At 38.1% G+C, this 25,246-nt stretch overlaps 2 protein-coding genes across 6 annotated transcripts; one reads left to right on the forward strand and one right to left on the reverse strand.

Annotated features, from left to right (window-relative positions):
* Window positions 1–3,382: 3,382 nt before the first annotated feature.
* On the reverse strand, window positions 3,383–14,804 carry eif5 (eukaryotic translation initiation factor 5). Of its 4 annotated transcripts, none has more exons than XM_046062019.1 (12): window positions 14,697–14,804; window positions 13,875–14,104; window positions 12,437–12,716; window positions 12,179–12,260; window positions 10,697–10,869; window positions 10,386–10,497; window positions 10,116–10,246; window positions 8,369–8,530; window positions 7,162–7,323; window positions 6,872–7,036; window positions 5,976–6,116; window positions 3,383–3,808 (listed from the first exon to the last, which is right to left on the reverse strand). In XM_046062019.1, exons 3-12 carry the CDS (start codon window positions 12,506–12,508, stop codon window positions 3,710–3,712), a joined length of 1,299 nt encoding a protein of 432 aa, XP_045917975.1. In that variant the 5' UTR covers window positions 12,509–12,716; window positions 13,875–14,104; window positions 14,697–14,804; the 3' UTR covers window positions 3,383–3,709. The 4 variants fall into 4 exon arrangements, with proteins under 4 accessions (XP_045917975.1, XP_045917977.1, XP_045917976.1 ...); XM_046062021.1 differs by having other exon boundaries at window positions 14,692–14,706; XM_046062020.1 differs by lacking the exon at window positions 14,697–14,804 and adding an exon at window positions 14,461–14,604.
* Window positions 14,805–15,657: 853 nt separating this feature from the next.
* On the forward strand, window positions 15,658–22,229 carry vps29 (VPS29 retromer complex component). Of its 2 annotated transcripts, XM_046062022.1 has the most exons (5): window positions 15,671–15,772; window positions 17,500–17,511; window positions 19,546–19,737; window positions 20,328–20,563; window positions 21,876–22,229. In XM_046062022.1, exons 1-5 carry the CDS (start codon window positions 15,770–15,772, stop codon window positions 21,991–21,993), a joined length of 561 nt encoding a protein of 186 aa, XP_045917978.1. In that variant the 5' UTR covers window positions 15,671–15,769; the 3' UTR covers window positions 21,994–22,229. The 2 variants fall into 2 exon arrangements, with proteins under 2 accessions (XP_045917979.1, XP_045917978.1); XM_046062023.1 differs by lacking the exon at window positions 17,500–17,511 and having other exon boundaries at window positions 15,658–15,772.
* The last annotated feature ends 3,017 nt before the right edge of the window (window positions 22,230–25,246 follow it).

The following is a 25,246-nucleotide window of genomic DNA, read 5'->3' on the forward strand; positions in this document are numbered from 1 at the left end:
GTTTATACATATTTAAAATTTATGTTTGTCAACTGTATGTTTATGTCTACATGCAGCACCTAAAGTATACAATATAAAAGTAAATATAAATATGCGTATGGAAAATGTACAGTATTTTACAGTGGGCTATTTGACAGGAGTGTAATGGTAAATAATAATAAATACTAGTAATAATAATGAGTATAGATAGGGTTGGATGGAATGTATTCAAAATCCTGCAGGATTGATTGATTTATTATAGATATTATATTATTCTGTTATTATTACTAACGTTTACATCTAAGAGCATTTTAATTTTGTACACTGTCAATGTGGAACCAATTTGAGATGCTTTGTATATGACATTAGTAGTAGCCTATTGTACTACATTATATCATATAAACTTATCATGTTTATTTAATGTTTAAAGTAACTGTCAAAATTATGTGTTGAAGTAAAAAGAACATTTCCCTCTGAGAAGTAGAAAGTAGTAGAAAATGGAAATACTCACATGCTTCAGTAAGTGTTATTTTCTCAATTAGTCAATTAGGATTGATTTATTCATTCTGTACTGTCGAATATAACGTAAAGCGACTAAATTCAAAAGCAAGTAACTTTTCATGTTTGTGAAACTATGCAGTACATGTATGCGACTTGAAAAAATTAACTATTTATCATAATCTGAATTTTCCCTATTTGATAGATTTGAGGGTCATTTTCTTGATTGATTGTTTGGTCTATGTATAAAATGTCAAAAGTAATTGAATAAATCTATGTCTGTATTGTAAATTGAACAATCCTATAGCTCTGCTGCAAATCCTACCATTATAGAGAAGTAGGAAGCTTACTAAATTACCTGAATTTATTGATTCATTTTCTGTCAATCAACTAATCAATTTAATCGTTGCAACTCTAATCAGAATCAATTCACTTTACACATTCTGATTTAATATGACTCCATTAACAAAAGTTTCTGGTGGCTGTTTTATTGAAGAAAGTAAGTTGTTGCTGCGACAGGTGAAACACATGCAGCCTATAATTGATTAATTAGAGAGAAATAAAGGTACCCTGACCAACCGTGGCCTTTCATTTCTGCATTTCAGCTGATAAATAAATGAGAGCTAAAACACCTTATTTATTGACATTGTTGTTTTTTCGAGGGGGTTTTGGGAACAGATTGGACAAAATGTAGTGATTACTTTGCTCATGATGCAAACTTTTTGGATGTTGTGTCTATTAACATTTAGATGATGAAATCCAAAGATAGAGAAAAGAAAAACAAAATCAAAGAAATATTCAGTCATAGTTGGATAAAACAGTTAAACATATCAACAGTTGCTGGAATAAACAAACCAGTTAAAACATATTAATTGATAAAACTTCTTTTGATAAGGTTATAAAAAAAGTTATTGACAACTACATTTTGATTTCTCCATTGCTTTTCCTGTCGATTCAGGAGGTGGGTCTTAAATTTAAGCCATTCTCTTCCAAAATGTTACTGAAACTGCTATTGATCAGAGTTTAATTCTGTGTTTCTAATCACCAATATAGATTTGAGTGCTCTCTGATCGCCTTATTTTTAGGTTGGTTTCTGCTACTAATGTCACACTTACATGAATAAGATCCAGATTCAAACCTGATTATATAAGATAGTAATATAATAACTGTTATAATGGATATTGGTACGGTTTTAATGATTTGAGGACGAGTTAAAGATTATGCACACATTTTACACGATAGGTGTTTTTGAAGCTGGTTCTTATATTTGGGGTTTAAAAACTATATTGAAAAGGTCAACATCTTCAACCTAGGCCAGCTACCCTTGATTTTATCCTTCCTTGGATAACTATGACCTGGATGACTGAAAACCTTTACAGACATATGTTGAAAAGATTTATTTTCCACCAGAATAAAATACCTGACTATAATATGGGTGGACAAATATATCCACCTATACACCTACCAGGCAGGCAGAATACATAATTAAAATGTGAAATTAACAAATGGTTGTTTTTTTAAATTAAATAATTAGAAAAGTTAATTTTTTTAATGGCTGGTTAAAATTGCCTGACCTGGGTGTAGTTGTGCTGGGGCAATTAAGACTCCTGATTTCTACAATCCTACAGTCTATCTGTGAGGAGTTATCTTTAAAATAGTTACTACGTTAGGTTCATATACAATTACAGCTCCAAATGTGCACAATACCACCTGTCAGATTTAGGTTTTGAATCGTGAATCTTCACATTTCCGACAGCGCCTGAACGCATCAGTGTGTCCAGCTCGAGGAAGTGAGGAAACCGGCTGACCTCAATCCCATTGGACCAAAGAAGTACAGAGAGGGCCGTCATCGCTCAGGCGGAAACGTCTCTGTGGGAATTTATTTGGCTTCAAAGGAAAATATTTTCTACGGATTTGTACATTCACAGATTCACAACAGGAAAACTCATCCTTTCATTCTGCCAATGAAACGTTGCATGAATAAGACGGTGTTCAAAATCCTCTGCATCCTTTAACCCCCCCTAAAAGAACATGATTAAAGTACACATTACCTTTGGTTTTCTTAAAATACAAATTTTCTCTTGATACTCTATTGTCACATGAATCAGTGCAAATGTGTTGTCATGTCAAATGAGCCGTTTAGGTAACAATGTCTGTACAGCTTTGCCATTATAAGTTACACATTTGATCCATTTTCCCTTAATATTACTAATAATATCCTACGTAAGCTAAAATTGACATTTTCTAACCACTTATATAATTGTATAATAAATAGCTTTTATTATAAAATATAAGAAATAGCCAGAAATTTTAGTTTGGAGGTAGTTTACATATAAGTAGTATGTGTAGACAAATCTGATGTTTCATTTCACACTATATCTGATTGTCTTGGATTAAACAGATCATTTTTGTTTAACCAGAAAAAGTAGCAACATCGCTCTTATCAAAAGCCACCAGACTTCCTTGACAAAAATAATTTTACCCATTTGGTCTACCGCTGCCTCGATCGTTTAGTTAGTTTCATTGTGTGTTTGTAACTTTAAAACATAATCAAAACAAAAACAACTCACACAGCACCACAACCTAACCAACCATGACCGGCAGTAACTGTGTCAACTGTGTCAAGATTAAAATCACTGTTTTTAAATCAATCCAGTCTGGTGTCTTTGACGAGAGCAATGACCGTTTCTGGTTTAACTCAGTCCATCTGTTTTCTGTCCTTAAACTAATTCTTCAGCTTTAATTTGGAAGTTGCAACTCAACATTATTCATCTTAAGATAAAAGGCCTCATGTGCAGGTTCTTCATCCATAAAAAGCTGCTCGTCTCTACAGACACACAAAACTAGGCTGTTTGTCGTTTCTAAACCAACCTCTGGAGACAGGAACATCACACAAACAAGTGTGGTGGATAGCAAAACATTCATTCTTTATTGACTGGAAAAATACAGGGACCAAAATAAAAGAAAGAAGAAGAAGTGCAGTCAAAACGATCCCCCAAACACCCATGATTAAAATCCCCAAAGCGACTTCATTTCATCAACTGAATACATCTCAAAATACAGAGTTAAATGTGCAGCAAGTAAAGCTCTATGTTAAGTCATGCCACAAAGCGGAGGAAGATTTTGGGAGGGGGGTTAAAGGAGGAGGGGAAAGGCCAGCCAGTTAGGTCGTACGGGGTATCGTGAGTCAAAGCCACAACACAAGAAAAGCATCATTATCGGTCCGAGTCTCTCAGATCGCATCGATGTCAATGTCGTCCTCTTCTTTTTCAGGTGTGTCTGGTTTCACAGTCTCCACTTTGAGCTCGCGGGCGGAGGAGGAGTACACCACCTGAGGACAGAAAGACACCGGCGCTGAATAAAAACAGCCTAAAAACCATCAGCCACACTGTCCACAGAGGTCATGAGACTACAGCGGCGCAGGTCCTTTGGTACAGTACAGCAAAAAAGATCATCAACTTAGAAAACATCACGCATTTATTGAACTTTTAAAATGAATGCTTCATTTTTTAAAATTAGACAAATTTCCCCCCCAAAAGTCCTATGAAATAAGAATTAGTGATCCAACATTATTAACTTTAACAGCATCTTGGAGAGCAAGAGGTTGATAATCAGTGTTTCCCAAGGTTGTCGGCTTAGGGCGCCGCTTCGTGCCAGGTTAACTACTGAAGTTAACAACTCAAACATAAGCGGAAATTCAACTGTGGTGTTCTGTCAGGAGATACAGCGACTTGAACCAACGGTGAGTTAGAAACGTACGAGTAATATGCAATTTGTTAAAGAAGAGGACGATAACTGCTATTCTAATTTATGCAGTGAAAAGGACGTGGGTTTAAGCCAATAATGGAGACTAGTCAGATGTGGCGGTTATAACTCTGAGATGTGACTTCGGGTTTTTAGAGAGGTGCGGGAGCTACTGCATTAAAGAAATATGGTGCGCTCGATGTGTTACACATGAGAAAAAGAAAGCATATTTGTGAAAGACTCGCCTTCATTAACTTGTTTTTGTAATTGTATTAAGAAAATTTAACTGTACATCCCCTTACGATGCGTTTTCGTACACCCTAAAAATCGTTTTCAAATGAATAAAACACACATGCAGCTGTAAGATACGCCTGAACAAACACAAAACTCTGAAAAGGCAGTGCAAGCTTCCTCATTAAGTTTGTACTAAAATTATAACGTTAAGTCTGATCCCCAATAATAGTCTTCAAGCCCCCCCCCCCCAGGTCTGATATGGTTTTCCCACAAAAAGTTGAATTACATGAAAAATTCTTTCCAAAAATAAATCCACTCCTACTCTCCCATGAAGTAAAATCCAGAATCTCTTAATATACATATTTTTCCATTAAAGTTTCAAGTACTGCACACAAGATGTTCCTACTTAACTTAAGTCCATTCTCAGAGTTTATGAACTGGAGAGTTCCAGTTTCCACTTTCTAATTTAAAACAGGGCACCCCAGGACTGTCAGAGTTAAATTCAAGACTTTAAGACCTTTAATAACGCTTAGAATGAAATTTAATGTCAATTTCACTGCCAAATAATGGAAAATCTGTTTGAATTTTAAGCCCATGGAAAAAATAAAAAGACCAAATAACATGAATTTAAAACATTATAAGATTCAAGTTGAATATACACAATAAATTTGAGGAGTTTGTACTCTAACATAAAATGAATAAAATATTTGTCACATTAACAACTCTTATGCGATGAAACAAAAAATGCAAACTTAATAGAATAAAAAATTTCACTAGTGCAATATGAGTTGTAACAGTTACACCGTGGCGAGATATGATGTATAGTAATTAAATGCAATATGTAAGTGTAATATAAGTAAATGCCATTTGCTTGAATGTTTGTTCATCCCGTTTTGCTTTTACATCTAAAGGCTGGCCACGGCCCAACTTGTCCACATCCTTAACCTTCTGGGCCAACAAGCCAACCGTAGCTTTTTAGTAGCACGGACTTTTAATACTTAAGACCCTCGGGGGAACACTGTTTAAAGGTGAGCGCAGAGAAACTCTCCCCCTTCAACAGTCAAAGATCACAGTCAAGAAACAATCACTTTTTGAGCGTAGGGAAACTTTAACCTTAATATTTTTGGCAGCTCATTATCATAATAAGCAGATAATGTAGATTTATTCCTGTTAGGGTGCAGATGAAAGCTCCAAACTAGACATCCAACACTTAAATCTATAACTTCAAAGTGAATTTTCTTTTGGTTTGCAGTGAAGTTTTCATTTCTCTTTATGAACAACACACTTCTCTCCTTTGCTCCAAATGTTTTGGTCTCAGAAGATCAACTTATTGTTTGAGGTTTGGATCTTTTTAATTGCTGTTTTTGTGAAATTTTAATATTTTACTTAAAGCTAATTAAAATAAGAACGTTCTGATTAGTAGGTTTATTAAGAAGCAGATGACATTTGTTTGAATGTTGTTTTCTCCAGACAACCGTTTTGTTTTAACGTAGGATTAAACACAGCTCGGTGTCCGTTACCTCTACGTTCTCGTCGTCTTCCTCCTTTTCTTCTTCGCTGCCTTCGCTCTCCTCCTCTGCCTCCTTCAGCCATTTGACAAAAGGGGCAGCCTTGGCGTGGATCTCTTTGGCCAGTTCCTTAGAGACGTATTTCTTAGAAACCTGGTGGAGGGAAAAGCAAGTCTGTTAAATACCATGACAATCCAATTTAGTGCTATACTGTAAATTCAGGTAATCCAAACACTTCTGCTTGTGACACCTTTAATCCACATTATTAGTGGAGGTGATTTAAAGAGTTATTTTATCTCCTTTCAGCAGCTTTACTACTTAAATCACAGGCCGAGTAAAATTAGCTGTCCACTTTTTACACAGGAAATTATATAATAAAGTAACGGTTAAGGGTCCATTTAAACATGTGCATCAAATTAAATTTATAGAAAGTTTGTTTGTTTTTTTAAGCTTGAGCTTGTTTTGTTGGAAGATATTTTCTCCACAGAAATGGTTGATAAAAGTCTATTTTTTTTTATTTATATATATATATATATATATATATATATATATATATATATATAATTATTTGAGTATTATGTGCAAATGTGGTTTAACAATACTAGTCATGTTTAAGTAAAATAAGTTACACACTTCTTGAAAACAAAACTAACTTTCGTACGCAGGGTTACCAACATTGCTTTGATCAGTTAATGCACATAAGGCCTGACAAGATAAAACATTTATTTGCATCATTGCTGCTACAAGTAAATATTTATGTTTCTCTTGACTTTCTGGATAAAAATATTCATGCTTAAGCTTTTTCTTTGTCCCTTGGGTCAAAAAGCTCAGCACTTTAATTGTTGCGTAAACGTATTATCTAGCAGAAGTTCAATATATGGATATATCTACACCCCCCACAGACCCACCTTCTCTGCCCAGGCGAATATGACATCCTCCTCCAGTAGGTCGGCGTCATACAGGTCTTTGAGGATGATGGGAACTCGAGCCAGCAGCTGGACCTGGTGCAGCTTCACGACACACTCAAAACCTCCCAACAGATACTTCTGAGCTTTCTTGTTGTTGTGGCAGAACTGAGGGGGGGGGGGGAAACAGCCATGTGACGCTTAACCAAATCTCACTCTAATGTCATAAAGGAGCTACACTGGGTCCCAAAAATAGACAAATGACTACTGCAGTCATGAATCATTTAAATTACCCGCAGGAAGTGGCGTTTGTACTTCTTGATCTGGTCGCGGATGTTCTCGTTGAAGAGCAGCTCGCTGAGGATGAGGGGCCCCATGGCCTTCACGTCCAGACGCTCCGCCTCCGCCAAGATCTCCTTATCAGCTGCGTCGATGGTTCCAGTCTCCTTCTTTTGCTGCAAATAGTAAAAGCAGTAACGTTAGAGGGCAGTCACACATGTAGAGATTTAAACGCCGCCTTCATGTTCCTTCCAATTCTAGTAATAAGCAAGTACATACATTTATACCTACAAGCAATAGTTTTTATAAAAAAAAAAAAATCTCCTCACACTGAAATGACTTTACTATATTACGAACAATGCGTTTCGCCAATGGCTTCTTGAGTTTTAATCTTGTATAATTATTTTAGTATTAAAATGTGCAAAACTGGTTTAACAAAACTAGTCCTGTTTAAGTAAAATAAGTGTAAAAATAAAATGGATGGTTCAATTCTAATTTAACAGTTGCATAAACTCATGGAAGCCAAAACTGGCACTGTTCACTAAAATGTTGCTTTTTGAAGCTTGTAACAGTTAATGCACATTTAATTGGCTTCTCTTGACTTTCTGGCCAAAAATAATATTCATGTTCACCATTTCATGCTTAAACACAGTGAAAATTTAACTGAGAACCTGGAGAAGTCATAGGCAAAACACGGTCATAATAATTATAGTAAAGTCATTTCAGTGTTCGGTGGCTTGTTTTTTTTTATTTCTCATTTCCATAACCTGCGACCTACCAGCACCTGATGATGATGTGCACTGGGACTTTCTTTCAGCAATAGAAATAAATTTGTGAATCTCCATACTTCTAAATGCTCAACATTTTCTTTCTCCTGACAGATGTTTAACTTTTTCACATTAACAAGTAGCTAAAATGATTAGTTGATTAATTAATTGCTCGAATTAACACTTTAAAAACTTGAGTAAAAAATATCAAACATTTGTAGGAAACTGCTCAACTACTGTTTAACATAAAATAACTTATAAAAAGGAAATCTATCATAATTTATCATTTTACAGACTTTTCCCTCCCAATTACACTTATGAGAACAACTTTCTGCAAGAACACTGAGATGAACTAAAGCTTGGTTATTTCACAGTTAAGTCTCCATTACAGCCACATTAGTAGACATGGAGAGGATCGTTGTGAATCCAGTCAGGGAACCCCCCCCCCCCTTACTTTCACAAAGTTGTAGAACAGGTTGACCCTCTCCTCCAGGGGTTTCTCCAGGTCCTCGCTGAGCGTCAGAACCTTGGCGTGGGCGCTGATCTCCTCCATTCGCCTCCTCTGCGCCTCCTCTGTAGTCTCCTCCGCCCAGTCCTCATCGTCGTCGTCTCCATCCTGACGCCCAGACACACATGGAAGACAGAGAGGTCAGACACAATAAGAGGCCAGGTGCTTATTCTTTTATGCACGTCTATAGAGCGAGACAACTCCTGGCACTTGACCTAACCGAACCAGCTGTTTCAAGGAGGGGTAAGCTATTCTAATCCAATAACCGTATTTTTTGTGCAAACAAAGTGGCTCAGGCTGAGCCACACAACGCTGTTGCAGCTGTCTGAGTTAGATGATTTGTGTCCGTTTATTAGCTGTAACCCCTCCGTCTTAGGCAACGCTAAATGAGTTGTCCACGGACATTCAGCTTACTTTCTAGTTCAAAGACATGTTGTGATGTTAGCTTTCGAGTATTGCTGTTTGGTGCTGGTGCGCTGGCTCTGGGACCGTCTCTTCCTCTCCGAATCATGATCGCTTTGCAGCAGCAGCAACTATAGCCAGTTTGCTAACCCACAAATCAGCAAACATTAGTTACATTAAAAAATTATCTCTGGACACAAGAGTTAAAAGTCTAATCGTTTAATCGCAACTGCTGTTTATTGAGGTTTGTGTTTGCAGAGACAGCAGAGGCTTTAGTAGAAAATCCATTTGAAGGAAATGTGAGCATGAATGAGTAAGCATGCGCTGTCACACTGGACTACCAGCAGTAAAATACCAACAAGTTGATGAAGCTCCATAACCACGAGACCAAGAGGAGCACTGGACCAAACAATGATGGAAAATCTGAAGGCTGTCTGCCATTGTGACAAATAAAGACTAAGGGCGATCTACTGTGACCGATATGTAACTCACATGCAACAATTGTCAGTAACCACTTGTAGTAGACCCCTTGTCCAGATGGTGGCAGCGCACATGTTAATTAGCCGTCCAGTTGTCTTTGATTTCACATGAATGACCATGTTGCCATTGCAATGGAAGGATATATAGCAACCATTGCAAAACGCCACGGCAGCAAAGTGTCTGAAGTTTCTTCAGAAAGCCCAATAATTATGAGGTGGTTGATTTAAAAAAAAGATAAGGAGGAGGAGGGACTGAGGCGGTGGTGGGTGAAGGCCAAGCAAGTAATACTGATAACGATTATCTGTCAAGCAGCAGCTAATGTGACCTCAGGGGCGAGAGGCAGCGAGGAGGTAAAAATCATTCGCCAGCTTCGTGCGGTGACATGACATCTTTTCTCCCCCTTATAATCCCATGAACTGTAAGTTTTGTAAATTAAACGTTATTGTGATCCAGTTATTTTGGAAAATCAAATAAGCTAAATGTCTCAGTAATAGATAGAATTTTTACATCCCTGTCTGTCAAAAACGATGAACGAGAAAGTCTGACGCTACCGCTGCTGGAAGTGACTTTAGACTTTGCTGATTTGTGTTTTAGCAGCCACAAGACAGTTAAACATTTTCTTAAAACGTCCCCCAGTAAGCAAATAAACCAGTAGCCCGTGTCCGACCTTTATCAGGCTCTGTTTGCTGTTGTGAAACTCCCACATCTGGTCTGTGACTCTTGCACCTGTGGAAATGTAGCTCAGAAAGAGACTCTGGCTGTCTGATCCGGTTTGGTCAAAAAGCTCAATAGGGGAGGGAGAAAAACCCACCACAGCCTGAGGAGCGTCGACATTGTCCTGGTTTCCAGCCTCTCCGCTGCCAGAGCCGTTCTCCTTGTCCTTCTTGCGGTTCTTCTTCTCCTTCTCTTTTTTTACAGATGCAGATCCACTATCAGTGCTCTCTGTTATTGGAGAAGCAAAAAAAAAAAAGATTTCTAATCAAGTTTGCGTGAGTTCCCATTATGTTCAACCCAAGAGGGAGCAGGACCATAAAAGCTCCACTTCCGTTGTGCCACACTAACTACACGAGCAAAATCTCACCTGGTGGGTTTTTGAGGATGAACGTGCAGAGTTTGTGTCTGGTGTCTAGCATGCCGCGGTATCCACAGGCCTTACAGGAATTGCCGATGGTTTGTTTCTTGGGATTGATATGCTGTAAGAAAGACACTCATTGGATCTAAAGAAAGCCACACAATCAAGTCAAATAAACCAACACAAGGAAATCTCTGCTTTACTATCCAGAATATTGATTTTGAGAAGAAAAAAAAGAAAACGACAGCAGTTTACTTCATCTCATGAGTCAGTTATCACATTTGTCTGGACCTGTGTCACACATGCTGTGAAATATTTACCAGATCGGTTTCGGGGTTGTCACACTCAGGACACAGCACAAATTTTCTGATGAACCCATCAAGCATGTCCTGCAACTTGTTCGCCTCGTGGGATCCGTTGACGATGTAACGGTCGTTTTTGGTATCAAACTGGGTCTGAGCACCGAGTTCACAACCAAAAAACTTGGTCGGGTCTGCGATCAGAAATGATATGTTAGAATGGGGGGGGGGTGTTACGTATGACTTAAACAAATGCCAATTTTTAAGACATCAACAATGCAATGAGTGTATTTTTCTTTCTAAACAACGTCATCCAATAAAATATTTTTTTGAAGAGTGTCTTCATGCTAGGGCTGCGCAATACGGCAAAAAAAATGTATATCCCAATAACGGTATATACCCGATACAGAACATTTTCTGTAAATTCAATGAAATATGGCATTTCCAAGTAGAACTAGGGATATTTCTCTGCATTATAAAAGGTTGGTTAATCCAACACCATGAGAAATACCATGATAAGAGTAAATAACGACACAGCAACATGAGAGAAGGACACGTCCTCGAGCAGCACAGCAGCTCCAGACAGCGACACTCTCAGCTCGCCTGCTGCTACAGCTAACATCACAACAGCAGCGTGTCTTGGGGAGCTATAAAGTAAGCTGTATGTCCATGGGCAAGTCATTAAACGTTACCCGACTGACATGCACATCGTGGCTGGATAGTGTTGTGTGGCTCGTCCAGTATATTTAATGCAATTTCTTCTCCACAACACCGGCACTTGTGGAAGAAGGGACTGCGGTGAAGTCCGTTTCAATTTGGATATTAGTTTTATGTTGGACATTCGGTAGCTATCGAATTCAAACGTAAAGCCAACTTCACCACGGTGCAAAGCGACGCTCACTCAACAAAATATTACAGTTAAGTGTGGAATTTGCGACAACGATAGAGCATAATTGTAAATGATATACGTTTTCCTTTCGTCAAACTATATCTATCCATCTCTCTCTGTCTACATATTGTAATATCGCACAGCCCTACTTCATGCCGTAAAACCTTGTACTTAAAAACTATTAAATAGACATGAGTGGTCTCCTCGTTAACCGGTTTAATTTAGAGTGTTTGACATAACTCCGACGTGAAAAAATAAAGAAGCAAAACATCAAAAACTTCACATGGTGTGTACTTCATATACATATGCTGTAATATTTTGTAGGCAAACGAGTAACTTTGTTTTGCTTTGTTTGCAGAAATGGGGAACTTGTTTGGTGCCATTTTACCTAATCCCTTCACATAGTTTGGTTGAACAGTAAATTTAGAGGTGATAAAAAAAAAAAAAAAAAAAAAAAGGGAAGGAATGGAAATAACTTCAAAACAAACAAAACAGGCGTTAAAGGCGGTAGAAAAATTAATAATTAATAATTAATCAGCATTTCCACATGGCTTGGTTTAATGGTGGTGGGAGGAGGACATACAGAAAATGATACTGCACATGGTGTTACTTACATGTTGGAGGCCTATTCAGTGCCTTTGCAACATCAACCATGTTGACAATGACCGTCTTGATTCCATTCCCTTTGCCTTCAACCTGGATGATAGAAATACAAACACACACAATCAAAACCAAAAAATACATAAGTTCTTATTTAATTATTATTCCTGGCCACTTAAATGTGGTTACAGTTAACTTGATGCATTTATCTCCACTTGTGTTATAACTTTTAGAACATTTATGACAAGGCAAACATTAACAAACTACGTTACCTTGGCAATCAGACGGGGCATCTTGTAGCGATAGAACTGGTCTGACACGCTGCGGTTGACGTTGACAGACATTTTGGCTGGCTGTTAGCACTATCAGTAAGATAAAAGGATCTTGGTTGGGGATTTTTCGGGATCTTCTGTCTGGAAAAGAGGGGATGACATAAACGACTGCAAGCGTGCTCGGTCTCTGACATGAAAAACGCTGTGCCGCTGTGGCCGCAAGCTCCTTGCTTGAAGGCTAGATTTCCACCACACAGGTTCCAACGGCTGCGCAACAGCTCTGAAAGAGGACAGGGACAAAAACCCAATTAATATTTATTAAGAAGGACATTATTTAAACAGTAACTTCGTACATTTTGCAGCATGACTTAGTCATGAATTTTTAGTTTATACCTCGCATTGAATGCTAAAAGGTGTGTTCCCAGGACTGTGTGTGTAGACTGTTGGTCAGACAAAACAAAGGCTCTGGGAGATTGTGATAAACACAATTTGCTGGCAAACCAATGGAGGAGATATACAGATTAAATCATAATGAAAATAATTGGTATTTGAAACCCTGATTATATAATTTACTTGAACTCTTGAGAGCCCACTATCCACAAGAACAAATTAAAATAAGATTCCTGTGGTGCATAATGATTACTGAGTGTCCATTTAGCCAGACTGAGTTACGACATATCAATCCAGAAGATTCTGCTGAATCGCAAGGCAGCGTCACTTTTACAAATTGTATTCAACTAAAAACAAGCTCGAGTTCGAACACCTACATTGCCTGATATGTTAGAAATATTAAAAAGGGTGGGATGAAGCCTCTGCATTTAGGAAATACTGCTGACAAACTCAAATCCTGCAAATATCCATGTGATCCAACAGTGAGCAAGCATGACAGATTAGTCCAAAGAAGAAAAATACAACCCAGCATTTAAACAGGATGCTTTTGTAGCTGTATACATACAAAAATGTTTTGTTAGAGCCCTTTGTCGTACATGAGGGGCACTGGATTTAGTCACATAAGGCCTTCTCTTGTTATTAGGTCAAAAACAGGAGGCCTAGCAGCTGCTGCCAAACAACTCTCCCCCTGCAGACAGCGTTAACACAAACCACCCAGTCTGTAGCAGTCATTTTCTCAGCAATGTCAGTGTGATTAAAACATGAAATGACTCACAACTGCTTTGTCAGGGGCAAGCTGAGGTGTTTCAGAAGGGCAGAGGTCGAGACTATTTCAGAAGGAGGCTAGGTTAGCTTAGCTGGCTGCTTGGTGCAGAGTGCGTCATACAGTCACTGCACACGAGTGAGGGGACTGGGAGACGCCATTTTGATACAGTGGCACAGTAAAACATGAACATATCGCACAATAACCCCAGCTATCACCAGAGGAAAATGTCACCACGTATAAATACAGAAATATACACCCCAAAAATGTGTTCTTACAACTTACCGTTTTCGCAAAACAAAGACATAAACACAACGCTGATCGTCCAAGAGCCGCAGTGAACGGTGGTCGATAGCCTGTGCTGGTGTTGTATTGATTGCAGCAGGGTTAGTGATTTTTTGGGCTCTCAAAGATGCACAGTTAAACACCCCAAAGCGTCCAAACAGTGCAGGTGCCAGGCTCAAGAGACAGAAGGGTGATAATATCCGGAACGTCCTCGGGGTTTGGGGGGGAACCTTTCGGGAAGAGAGAGAGAAGCGTACTGTTATACACACAAACTGCGGACTAAAAAGCGCTAACGTTAGCATCACCAGGTGTGGGTGTATGGCTCGTCCGTCACGTACAATGTACTCAACGTTAGCTGATGTAAGACCTAAAAACAAAGCCGGGGATGATTCTCAAACGTTCCTTTCATGCCCCTAAATGGGGCGCAGTTTAACGGCCAACTGCCGAAACTGACCGCCGCCATATCATGACAATGACATCTGGAATATATAGTTCACTTAAGTGTCGTTATACTCAACGTCATGTATAAAAACATTCTGCGTCTGAGTACAGTTTCGACACAGTCTTAAAAAAAAAAAAAACATACACTCATACGGTTAAGTCCAGGAAATAGCCAGAGCCCAGAAGCTACAACGCAGTTACTTATTAGCCAAGTGGTGTCGACGCGGGTGGTCGGCGAAGATAATGTCATTAAAGTAACCTTAGTATTCTTAACCGCCGGGCAGTTTAGCTACATTTTCTCCGTGGAATTACGACCCTCGACGGTAAATCCACGTCAAGATGAGCAGAGGATAAATGAGATGAAATTATTTCGCACCTTACCTCTCGAATGTTCTGCGAAACGCTGCTACTCACGTTGCTTTTACTGACGAGCGTCAAGCTAACAGAAACACCCACGATGGGAACTTCCGGTGGTTGCTGCGTTCGAAATTAAAAGCCCGCTTTCGTTGTTTGTGTGATACATAATTATCTTTTTCAGAATAATGTTAAAATAATGTCAGCCATGTAATTTATCTTTCGGAACAAGGGCATTGTGTTTGAGAATGATATATCACGGTAGATGATAATGGTAACTTCTTGGAACATATTGCTTTCTTGTACAAATATGATCTAAACAGCAGTCAGAGAGAGTCAATCTAAACTATAAATGATTAATTATGACAATTGTGTTTCCATCTGGGTAATTTTTTGCTCAAGCTGTGCTGACTTGGGTGAACAATGCTGAATGTTAGTGCCTGTAGGCATGGAGAAATAAAGGATTATGAACCATATGAATTTAATTCACAACACACAAACTTACGGTTACTGTTTATTTAATTGGTAATTTATTTATTTATTTAATTTAAACACACACAGGTTAACTGTTTTATTTATTATTTTCAATTATAATTTGTTTATTTTTTATTTTATTATTTTATTTAAACACACATACGTTTAGGCAGTTAGGTAGGTAGGTGCATTTTTATATATATTTTTAAAATTTATTTAATGAACTGGATGAAATTAATTGTTATTTTGACATTTATGCCAATAAAGCAAATTGAATTGAATTGAAGGGATTTGTGTGCAGAGTTATACAGTGACAGTTCAACAAATATGAATTATGTGTCAAAACAGGGGGATAGTGTTTATAGTTTAATATGCACGAGTGAAGTGAAGTGAAATTAAGAAAATGGGTGTGCTTTTTGATAAATGGCATTATGGTTTTGAAATTTTAGTTGAAAGCCTGGTCAGTGTTTAAAGTTTCACTCGTTTTATTTTGAAAGGACAAAAGGAAGTGTTGCATGTAGTGTGACGTGTACTCTCTCTTCTCTCTTCTCATTGGCTGACAGGTTGACGCTGTACGTGCGTAGGCGCTTCCTCAACTTGACTAGCAGCAAACAGCAAAATTAAAGATGGTGAGTATGAAACAGCGAAAAGGCCACAATTTACCGCTTTTACAGCCCGCGTTTCGAGAAGTTTGCTGGCTCGGTGTTTTCTTAGACTAGTTATCGAGAGTCGAGACTGATATCCTGGTTTCAGCGCGTCCACGTAGTCTCAGTTTAAGGGTTTATTTTAGTGAAGCTGCATCCCGAGATGGATCAACGATCACATGACAGCTGAACACTTCAGTCCCCCCAAAAATTCAACACAACAAGCCGCAAGCAGCCCTAAAGTCGCTTTTTTCATTTGCACGGCGGTCTTTAGGTTTGTCATGTTTGTTTAACATCCATTTTTGTTATCTGTTTAATTGGTATAACGACATTTTTGTTACTTTTTCTTGTTTACCATCGGGTTAGCTCGCAGGGCTAACAGGCTAATAGCTACTTTATGTCATGAGCCACTTTTCTTCTGCAGCAATAATTGCGTTTATCACCCAGTTACCAAACCGAAACGTAACTGTCAGTGGCTCCATCGGTGAACCAGCTAGTTAGACAAAAGTATATTTTGCATTAAGACTACAACTGCACGTCATATTAGTTTATTCATTCATTATCTCTCAGTTCAGTGTGCTTTATTGACATGGATGTTTCATTTAAACAATCAAAAGTCTACATTTAAAAATGACATAACAAGATTAATCTAATCAAGATCATTCAATTTAGCAGTTATAAATTACAAAAAGAAAAGTAACAAACACAGATAGGACGTAAACTACAAATAAAAGTGAACAATATTTTACCTGTATATGGAGTTTGCAAAGGTTGTACTCTAGTTTGGGGCAAGATATTTGAAAAACAACAAGTTTTTGTGCAGTTTAACTCAGGGCAATAATAATAATGTTATCACGACAAAAATGTCATATCATTCAATATTGATAACTGTCACAATAAATGTCAAATCATGATTTCTTTCAAGTTTAAAGGTTGATTTTTGCTCCTGAGTGAAAGTTTAAAGAAACCAGAAGGTTAATTGTGGTTTTAAACTTTTCTTTATGGTCAGAACAAACACTTGATTCCAAACAGCGGATCACTTAACAAATCAGAAGTAGAACTTTCAGAACAATTATGATAAAATATTTTTTCAACAAATATGCACGAGTGAAGTGAAGTAAAATCTTTTTTACTTTTCCTCAATAAAATAAATATCTTAACAGAAAAATTAAGTGCTAATTCAGTCGTGGTTGAAATGAATTAAATCAAACATTTATTGAACATTTGTTATATTGTTATTGAAGAAAATTATATCACGATAATTATCATGACTGTTTTATTGCCCAGTCGTAGTTTATCTCAACATAGTGGGTTGATTATAACTTATAATAAAACTGTAACTTCCAGTCAGCACTTTGATTTGCTCCATTACATGATTTCGCCTTTGGTCACACTCAGTCAGGCTATTTAAACTTTATATATTTGCTTCATCATTATCACTAACCATCAACCATTAACAACTGTTTCAACCACATTGTCGTTTAACTTTTCTTATTTGTGTTTGAATGATTAATATCTGTCTTCTTAATCCATTCACTTTTTAATTTCTAATTTAATTTTTTCCTTCTTGTCCCAACTCTTATTTTTGTATTTTTTTTATACCCAATCTTTGATCGTACTTCGTGTCATTCTCTCCATGCACATCCTGCCTTCCTCCCTATCTCACCCACTCTCCTCCTCACACCCCTCCTTGCCTGTCTGCAATCAACCAGGCTGGTCACCGGGTAAGTGCCCTCGCTCTGTGTAGGATCCCTGTTTTCTGCTCGCTCTTCTGCCCGGCACACTAACGTGGGATTGGGATTGCACAGCTGTGCAAGTCTGCTGTTTCTGCGTCTCAGAGCCAATAGCTGCTGCTAATTCAGCCATTGCAGCGCCGGCATCTTGTGCTGGCAGGCTAAATGCTTTAATTACACCTTCTCTCGGTTGCTTGCCTAAACAAGAAATTACATGTTACTCATCTCATCAAAATAGTCTAGAAATAAGTCAGAGTAGGAAACCTAAAACTCCCACATTAGATTTCAAGAACCTGTGTAGGAATCTACTGTGACTCAGGCAGACTTTAAGGTCAAGTTCCTGAAAATGTTTCACAAGTTGAATTGATTCCTTACTAGTGACTCATCTATTTCAAAACAGGAATACATTATTGAATGGATGCTTTCCACTTCAGAAATAAAAAGCTGTTCTGATTGGACAAACATTAGCAATTTCTTGGTGAGGAAATCTAATCCTTGCCAAGTTTTCTGCTGTATATTTAGAGTGAATGAACACTTGATGTGGTCAAAGTAATTATTACTTTATTATTACCCATAATTGCACACATTAAACTTTTGTTCATCAGTAACAGTTCCTGGTTTGCAGTATGCGCCATTTCATCATCTAAACTGATATATGGTGTTGGGTAGAACCTTGTGTTGTGTTTTAGTATGAACCTTTAAGTTTGTTGGTGTTAAATTCTTATTGACTACTTGTATTGTGTGAAAACATAATTATTTCTTTCTTGTGTCCTACATCTGTTATTGAGTGTCTGAATTCACAGTTGTTTACTAAATCCATATTTTCCCACCTGGGCTGTTTATTTATTGACTCTATTTATTATGTAAGAAGTAACATTCACAACCCAGTTTGAATTCAGACACCTAATATCCTCAGCTTCTTACTCACAAACATTGCTTATTTACAAGTTTGAACTTTATGAATTAAAGGGAGAGTTTGTTTTTTTTAACCTGGACCCTATTTTCCCATGTTGTATGTCTTGTATGTAACTGATTGGGACAATATTTTTTGAAACATGTCCAGTATTGAGTGAGTGCGCTGCAGCAGTGAAACAGGGCTGCAATGTAATCCATGCGGGCAATGACGCCCCGTCAAAGTACGTCCATTAAAGTGCTGGTTTTTGCCATTGAAAGGCTCCGATTGTTATCACAAGTGTGTGACAACATTATGGAAAGGAGAGATGGACCTATTTTGAAGAGTAAGACCAGAAACAGTCTCTTTATTACTCTCGTCAAAGCCACCAGACTTATTTCCTCACTGGTTACAGCCTCGATCGGTTAGTTTGTGTTCATGTGAGATTTTGGTATTTTTAACCTTTTAAAACACTAAAGTCACGTAATAACACAAACAAACTTACCGACCAAGGCAGAGAAAGACAGCAACTCCTGTGTTCTGCAAGGTAAAATCACTGTTTTATCAATGAAGTCTGGTGGCTTTGATGAGAGCAATATAGTGACTGTTTCTGGTTAAATAAAATGGTCTGTCTTCAGATGGATCCTTTCTATAATTTTAAACACTTGTAATAACAATCTGAGCATGTCAGGGGCAAAAACAAGCACTTTAGTGGACGGGGCGCAGTTCCGCTCAAGGGTTACGTCGCAACTCTGCGTTTGCTCAATGCTGGACCAATTTAAAAAAATATTGTCCCAGTTAGTTACATACACAAAAACATGGGAAAATAATATCCAGGTTGAAAAACAGCAACAGTTACCCTTTAAGCCTGTTTATCCACTGCACTGAATTAATCTGGAGTAAGTTGATGTTTCGGTGCAATAACATAAAATTTAAAAACAGTATTTTGGTGGTTTTAAAGAGGATACGAGACAACTGAATAATAACTAACTGAGGAGTACAGTGGTTCTGACGGAGTCCTCGGCCCACTTCCTTTTCCCAGAGTTCAGATGCTACAACACACAGTCTGGACTCTCTGGAGGCTCATCGGTGGGTGACTAATCTGTCTGTGTGTGTCTGTGCGATGCTGTCAGTTGGTTTTGGTGTTAGGTGACCTGCACATCCCCCACCGGTGCAACACCCTGCCAGCCAAGTTCAAGAAGCTGTTGGTCCCGGGGAAGATCCAGCACATTCTCTGCACAGGCAACCTCTGCACCAAGGAGAGCTATGACTACCTGAAGACTCTCGCGGGAGACGTCCACATAGTCCGAGGCGACTTCGACGAGGTCCGTGTGTGTTTGTAGATAAAAATAAAATAATCTAGAGGCTTGATAGCAGCCCGTAAACACTGACATTCATTACCCAGTTTGTAATTAAGGAAAGGGATTCATTAATTTAATAAAATTAATTGGGCTGTCTTGCAAACTTTAGATGTCAGCAGTTTGTTGAGTATTCACAAGAGAACAAGAGGCTGAAGTCTTTGTTGGTGGTGTGACGCTGTTCTTCATAGTTCAGACGAATTTTATTTGACAGAATTTCCAATAAGAGCTTTTAAACTTAGAGTTTGGGGAAGAAAAGCTTAATTTCTGAGGCTGAATATTTAATCGCAAGGAAGAAGCAAATGGATCTCTTGCCTGCACTGAAGACTAATTGGCGTGTAATGAAACTGTAATTACTCCCTTCTCACAACTTGAGTTTTACCTGCCTAGTTCACAAAGAACTGACATCCTGTAATACAGCGATATCACAGCATTCACTCTGTACTGTGTCTGGTTAAACCTGTGCACATCATAGTTTTCAGCAGTACATTATTACAAGAATACGACTTTGAACTAAAAAAAGCTCACTGTGCTTGTTCCTTCTCATCCCCTCTCAGAACCTGAACTACCCAGAGCAGAAGGTGGTGACCGTGGGTCAGTTTAAGATCGGTCTCATCCACGGCCACCAGGTGATCCCCTGGGGCGACATGGCCAGCCTGGCGCTGCTCCAGAGACAGCTGGACGTCGACATCCTCATCTCTGGGCACACACACAAGTTCGAGGCGTTTGAGAATGAAAACAAGTTCTACATCAACCCTGGTTCGGCCACAGGAGCCTACAGCGCACTGGAAAGGTAGAGGAGTGATGAAATCCACCTCCTGCTGAAACCACAAAGCCTGGACGTGCGGACAATTTAAGCGTGTTGTTGACATGCCATTTGTAGCACATACTAGAGAGTGACACAGGAGTGGATCTTCACTCCTGTCACATCTTGTTCCTGATTTTTAAAAGAAAATCAGAAAATAGCATTTATTCAGATTAGAACTGCATGTTTATTTATATATATATATATATATATATATATATATATATATATATATATATATATATATATATATATATATATATATATATATATATATATATATATAAACATCACAGGAATCCCGTGACCCAGGATTATCGCGGGGATTCCTGAAAAAAAATGTCAGCATATAGCTTAGACATTTTTATTTGTAATTTGGACAGATTAATAACGTCTACTCTTCTCATGTGAGCAGCGTAAATTAGAAGTGGGATGATGTGAGCTGAAGTGTGATTATTTGCTTTGTATTGTAACTGCACAGAAAATGGTACCACTGAAGAAGAAAGTCATTTATGGTCCAGCGGCGTATTCTAAGCAAATCAAATTTGGTGTGTTCTCTCATCCATTTTACCCACGTCATGGTAGAGGCTAGAAACACAGACACATGCGTCTTAAAATAAAAAAATACAGTTCAACTAGAACTATGATGTCAGCTGAAAATAAAGTTAAATACTGTATCAAAAAACTGTGAGAGAAACTCACGACTTTTAGCCAAACAGCCTTGACTACTGCTTGACTGAAGCATTTTTTAAAATATTTTAAATTTAATATTGTTTGGCGTTCACTAACAGTGTGACACAGAAGCGACACACATGCCAGCAAAGACAATAAAAAAGATAATAAATACGACTGCAGGCGACACACTCTGCATTGTTCTACAGGTTGTTTGATTACTTTATTTTATGTTTGGATAAGAGAGCAACAAAATAGTTTTTTTAATGCTGCTTTAAAAACTTCAAAGGGTCAAATTACAAGAAAAATAGTGTTTCTCTCTTACATTTAATCGAATCCATCCATGCAGGTTCTTTTGGTTGGTTTTATGTGCTGAGGTTGTGAGATGTCTGCCTACATATAGGCCAATATTGGCTTTAATACCATCAGTTACCTCCAATACAGTGGAGGTTTCCTTAATGCTGCTCATAGCATTGGAAAATAACATTTAACAAATTTAACAGCAACGTTTTTTGGAACTACTTTTTATCAAATAAATGGATTTTGTGGAAGGAGAGAATGAGATGTTTACAGATAGTACCAGACCGAACCTTGACCCTGAAACACATCTGTCCTCTCTCCTCAACAGCAACATCATCCCCTCTTTTGTATTAATGGACATCCAGGCGTCTACAGTGGTGACGTACGTTTATCAGCTCATCGGCGACGACGTCAAGGTGGAGAGAATCGAGTACAAGAAATCTTAAAAGGACGGCGAGAGGAGAGTTGGGTTAACGTGGCTCAGTGTGTCGATTCATTCCTTTCCACCAGGGGGCAGCAGCTCCCCTACAGTCACCACAATTTATTTACAGTTATTGCTGTAACAAACTGTTCAGTAACTTAACTCTAAAACACCTATGTATTATATTGTTTATATGTCATCAGCATTTGCTTGAATCCAAGCTGTCATTTGGTAAAAGTAGAGAACGCAATTATGTCACATGTATTTGTTATCAAAAGAAATATTTTGTGCCATTTTTTTCTTTTTTGTTTGTTATTTTCGCCCTTGTCACGTCCTGTACATGTAACCAACAAGCCTTTAGCTTCATGTAGTCTGCCTTTTTTTTCATTAATTTCCCCCCCACAGTAAAGATCTTTTCACTCCATCACTTGTTTTGTCTTAAATAATAATGAAAATAATAATAATACACCACTGCATGAGGGACTTCTTCAAACTGTTGATACCACATTTAGAAGCATCCTATTATCTAAAATATCATTGTATGCTGTAGAATAAACATTTACTTTACCTGGAGTTAAGGTGATCAAACAGTGTCAGGCATGTCCACATGCTTTTTGCCATATTTGGTGGGTAAATAACTGTACTGTACTGTAAGCCTTAGTTGCCATTGAGGACAGTCTTAACAACACAGTTACACAAATAACATGAATTCTGCTTTTTTAGAGGCAATATTCTTGGTTTTGACCAAGAATATTACCTCTAAATAAAACCAGACCAGACTTTTTAGGCCAAAAGGTTTTTAGAAGACTGGTATTTAGTATTTTCCTGCCATAATTATATTATAATTATGTTCCAGGCTTTGAAAAAACATTTAGACCTTCATGTAAGGAGATACAATTTATCAGATTTTTTTTTTCAGCAAGCAAGCCAATGTAGAAAAAGTTTGGTTGGTTGTCAAAATGTTCTTTAGGTTGATTCTGAATTTGGACTCATGATCTCAGGATTTCATAAAAAAGTAAACACAGTAGAAGAGAGGAGACTAGAAATGACTATAAGAGGATATTAAAAGAAGAATAAAATCATTTAAAAAGTCAGTTGATATGAAAACGTGGAGGCAAGTGGTTGAAAATTTAGCGAGACTGGTTTGTTTAGGACACGATGTACCAATACAGAGCACGACAGCAGTCAGTGACAGAACAGTTTGAAACGTTACTCCTTAAAAACCACAGCAATGAAACACGTGCAGCCTCATAACTATACATGTTAACTTTCAGACAAAACTGGAGATACATTGCAGCACACATTAGTTAGTAAAACAAAGGGTTTTTAGAGGATTTGTATCAAGTGAAAGGTGTATTGTTTATTATGTCAGAAATACATACAATACATTTGTCTGAATACTAAATCACCAATAGATAAAAGAGCTCTGCTAGCTTTGTTCTTTTTTTTACTTTAAGTATTTAAAAACACCCCAAAACAGAATTAATTGCATCACCAGTCCCAAAAGTGTTAAGATAATCTTGGATTAACGCACATACCGTATATAACATATAGTCCATGTAATAGCAGCAGTACCAGTTATTCTCACAAGAGTAAAATTAACTCTACTTTTAACGTATCATTTGCTTTAAGTATATTTACCCAGGTTTGGTATTTAAGTACAATCCAGAGGTTTGTACTTTACTAGAGTGTTTCCATTTTCTGCTATGCCGCATTTATCTGACAGCTGGAAGTTCCTTTTAAGATTAACATTTTAAATTAAACAGATATGACAAGCTTATAAAATATAACACATAGATTAAACCGGTGGTTTCCAACAGAATCTCTTACAATGGGGCCTCTTTGTCACGTTTCATATCTTTATGGGTTGTTAACAGTTCTTGTTAACAGACATTTCACCTTATCAGATGGTTTCTGATAACCATTAGACATTTAAACTTATCAGATGATTTCATTTAGTTGACTGTCCGAGGCCCAGAGTCTCAGAGGTCAATTTTCACAAAAAGCAAAGATAAGTTACTGTAGAGTTTTGTAGCATTAGTTTCTTAATGCAAATATCATTTCACAACCCCTTAATTTTATATTGTGACCCATCAAAGGAGGCTTGTCCCCTGTAGGTTGGGAACCACTGGACTAAACTACTTAACTGTATCAAAATAAGTAGCTCCAACTTCACCAGCAATATCAGTAAAATGCTGCTAACACTCAAGCATCCATATTAACAACATTTTATGTAATAATTCAATTCAATTCAATTCAGTACAGCTTTATTGACATGAATGTCAAACAACAATATTGCCAAAGCTTAAAATATAATACAGAAGAACAATTCATTTCATACAGTTCATTAAATAAAACAATCCGATCCAACCTTTCTGCCACAGTTTCACCCTCCTCCAAAATTAGTCCCACAAACCCATTAAAGCCATTTTCTCTCTTCTCAGGCATTTCTCAGACAGAGGTGGAGAGGATCATAAGGTGCATGAAATCCTCCACATGTTCACTGGACCCTCTCCCCACATCATTATTAAAATCCAATATTACAGCCATCAGTCCATTGATCACAGCAATCCTCAACCAGTCACTCAAATCCGGTCAGGTCCCTCCAGCTCTCAAAACTGCAGTTATCCGCCCCCATCTGAAAAAGCCGTCACTTGACCCCGACATCCTGGCTCATTACAGACCCATTTCAAACCTGCCGTTTTTGTCAAAAGTCCTGGAAAAAGTTGTTGCAGCCCAACTCCACAATCACCTTCACATCCATAACATATATGAAAAATTTCAGTCCGGTTTTCGAGCAGCACACAGCACGGAGACAGCCCTGGTCCGCGTCACAAATGACCTACTTATGACTGCAGACCAGGGCTTACCATCTCTCCTCCTCCTACTGGACCTGTCGGCCGCCTTTGACACTGTGGATCACAACATCCTGCTTCACCGTCTCCAGTTTATGGTAGGACTTTCTGGGACCACACTAGGCTGGTTCCAGTCTTATCTCACAGCCAGGACGGAGTATGTGGCTCTAGGACAGTCCCAATCATCACCCCACACAGTCAGCTGTGGAGTGCCACAAGGGTCCGTCCTTGGTCCAACCCTTTTTACCATCTACTTACTCCCCCTCGGTCACATCATCCATAAACACAAAGTTTCATTCCATTGTTACGCAGATGATACACAACTATACATAAAAATGGACTCTACACTCCCCTCAGCTCTGCCATCTGCACTTCAGGTTTGCCTGGAGGAGATAAGGGCATGGATGGCTGACAACTTTCTTC

The sequence above is a fragment of the Micropterus dolomieu genome, linkage group LG11 (genome assembly GCF_021292245.1).
Source record: "Micropterus dolomieu isolate WLL.071019.BEF.003 ecotype Adirondacks linkage group LG11, ASM2129224v1, whole genome shotgun sequence".
NCBI lineage: Eukaryota > Metazoa > Chordata > Actinopteri > Centrarchiformes > Centrarchidae > Micropterus > Micropterus dolomieu.